General features: G+C 47.6%; 1 protein-coding gene across 1 annotated transcript in view; it reads right to left on the bottom strand.

The window, feature by feature from the left end:
• Positions 1–2,500, bottom strand: part of clcn5b (chloride channel, voltage-sensitive 5b) — a 137,836-nt gene that overhangs the window by 53,095 nt on the left and 82,241 nt on the right. The window contains exon 8 of the mRNA XM_063186673.1: positions 172–252. Within this exon, the coding sequence (XP_063042743.1) occupies positions 172–252 (81 nt within the window). The remainder of the gene's footprint in view (positions 1–171; positions 253–2,500) is intronic.

A 2,500-nucleotide genomic window follows, 5' to 3' on the forward strand; every position in this document is an offset into this window, starting at 1 on the left:
GTGTGTGTGTGTGTGTGTGTGAGAGAGAGAGAGAGTATGAGTGTGTGTATGTGTGTGTGTGAGAGAGAGAGAGTATGAGTGTGTGTATGTGTGTGTGAGAGAGAGAGAGAGAGTGTATGAGTGTGTGTGTGTGTGTGTGCGTGTGTGTGTGTGTGTGTGTGTGTACTGTACCTCCTCTAGGCTGAAGAGCACTCCTCCAATGGGAGCCCCGAACGCCACGGAAACCCCCACCGCTGCAGCTGCAGACAACACCTGGAGCACACACACACACACACACACACACACACACACAAATACACACACACACGCACGCACACACGCGCGCGCGCGCACACACACACACACACGGGAAGTAAACAAGAACACACACACACTTTAGAATCCGATGAACAGTCATGCACAGAAATACAATTGGGGAAAGAATTTGGAAGGAAGTACACAGCCTTGAGACAAGTAAACAAAGCATGTGACCAACACACGAACACACACACACACCCTATTACCATACCCAACAAGAGATATGGACTCTTGAGTCACTTGAGGTAAAGAAACGCATGCTTCCATATGCATACACCCCCACACCCACACCCACACACACACACCCACACCCACACTCAACGAGAGATTCTTTTATGTGAAAAAATCACTTGAGGTAAAGAAAGAAATGCATGCATATGCATACCCACACACACACACACACACACACAACACACACACCCCCCCACACACACACACACACCCACACACACACCCACACCCACAACGGCGAGAAAGTAAGTATGTTATTGCCAGAGCATGTTCAGGCGTCTGACATCATGCCCTAGGCCGTATTTCACTACAGCCAAACACTTTCACACACACGCAGACACACAGACACACACACACACACACACACACACACACACAGACACACACAGACACAGACACACACAGAGACAGGCACATGATCTCACAAGCATTCAATTGGCAAGTCACATCAAATCACAGAGAATTGGATTACAGTCTGACAGATTGAAGTACGACACACTGTTCAACATCAACAAAGCATCATCTCTCTCTCTTTCAACATCATCACACATACACACACACACACACACGCACGCACGCACACACACACACACACACACACACACACACACACACACACACACACACACAGTGCAGTCTCGAATCACAGTGCTGTCATCACACATACACACACACACACACACACACACACACACACACACACACACACACACACTCCTGTCTCACACACACACACACACACACACACACACACACACACACACACACACAAACAGTACTGTCTCAAACACACACACACACACACACACACACACACACACACACACACACACACACACACACACACACACACACACACACACACACACACACACACACACACACACACACACACACAGTGCAGTCACCCTACCTTCTTGGTATGAGCATGTGTGTATATATACAGCATGTGTGCATATGAGTGTCTTGTGTCGTGCACAATGTGTCTACAGCATCCTATCCTACCTCTCTCTCTTTTCTTGGCTTCGTTTTTTCGGTATTTGGTGAAGAGATTGCACAGTATGTTGGCATGAGCATGCGTGTACATGTGGCATGTGTGTGTGAGTGTCTGTCTCCGGAATGCATACAGCATGTGTGTGTGAGTGTCTGTGTCCGTGATGCATGTACAGCATCCTACCTTGGGGCAGCTGTGGCCTAATGGTTTGAAAGGTGGTCTTAAAGTGATACTGTCCCAGTTTTGGAAATAAGCTTATTTTACACCTCCCCTTGAGTTAAATGATAGGGTTTTACCGTTTTCCTGCACTTTCAACCGTTCTCTGGGTATGGCAGTGCAAATTTTACCTCCAAGCTAGCAGTTAACATTGAGTCCTATGAGACCAGCTGGTGGCTAACTGGTCTCATAGGACTCAATGTTAACTGTTGGCTTGGAGGTAAAATTTGCACTGCCGTATCTAGAGAACGTTTGAAAGCACCATAGAACGGTAAAACCCTATTATTTAACTCAAGGGGATGTGTAAAATAAGCTTATTTCCAAACCTGGGACAGTATCACTTTAAGATCAGAGGGTTGCAGGTTCGAATCCCACCCTTACCGCAGAGATACACCAGCGGCGACGCGATTCAAGCGACAGAGTATAGCAGCAAGCGATACGAGCGATTGAGGAGACAAGAGTATGTCCGTACAGGCAGAAGGCAAAGCATTCAAGCATTCCCATTGGCTGTGGTCACTGACCTCTATACAGTCATTGGCTGTCGCCGAACCGCGTCATAGAAAGTTGAAAAGATTTCAACTTCAAATTGTCGCGCTCGTCGCGCAAATCGCTCTCGTCTCCAGAATCGCTTTTGTCTCTCGACTCAATACAAAGTCAATTACTTCCGTCGCTCGACTCGCTCAGATCGCCGCTGGTGTATCTCTGCGGTTACCCTCCCTGCACCTCCATCCATGTCTGGAGTGCCATTGTAAAGTTGCTTTG

Source organism: Engraulis encrasicolus, chromosome 21 (assembly GCF_034702125.1).
Source record: "Engraulis encrasicolus isolate BLACKSEA-1 chromosome 21, IST_EnEncr_1.0, whole genome shotgun sequence".
NCBI classification, from domain to species: domain Eukaryota; kingdom Metazoa; phylum Chordata; class Actinopteri; order Clupeiformes; family Engraulidae; genus Engraulis; species Engraulis encrasicolus.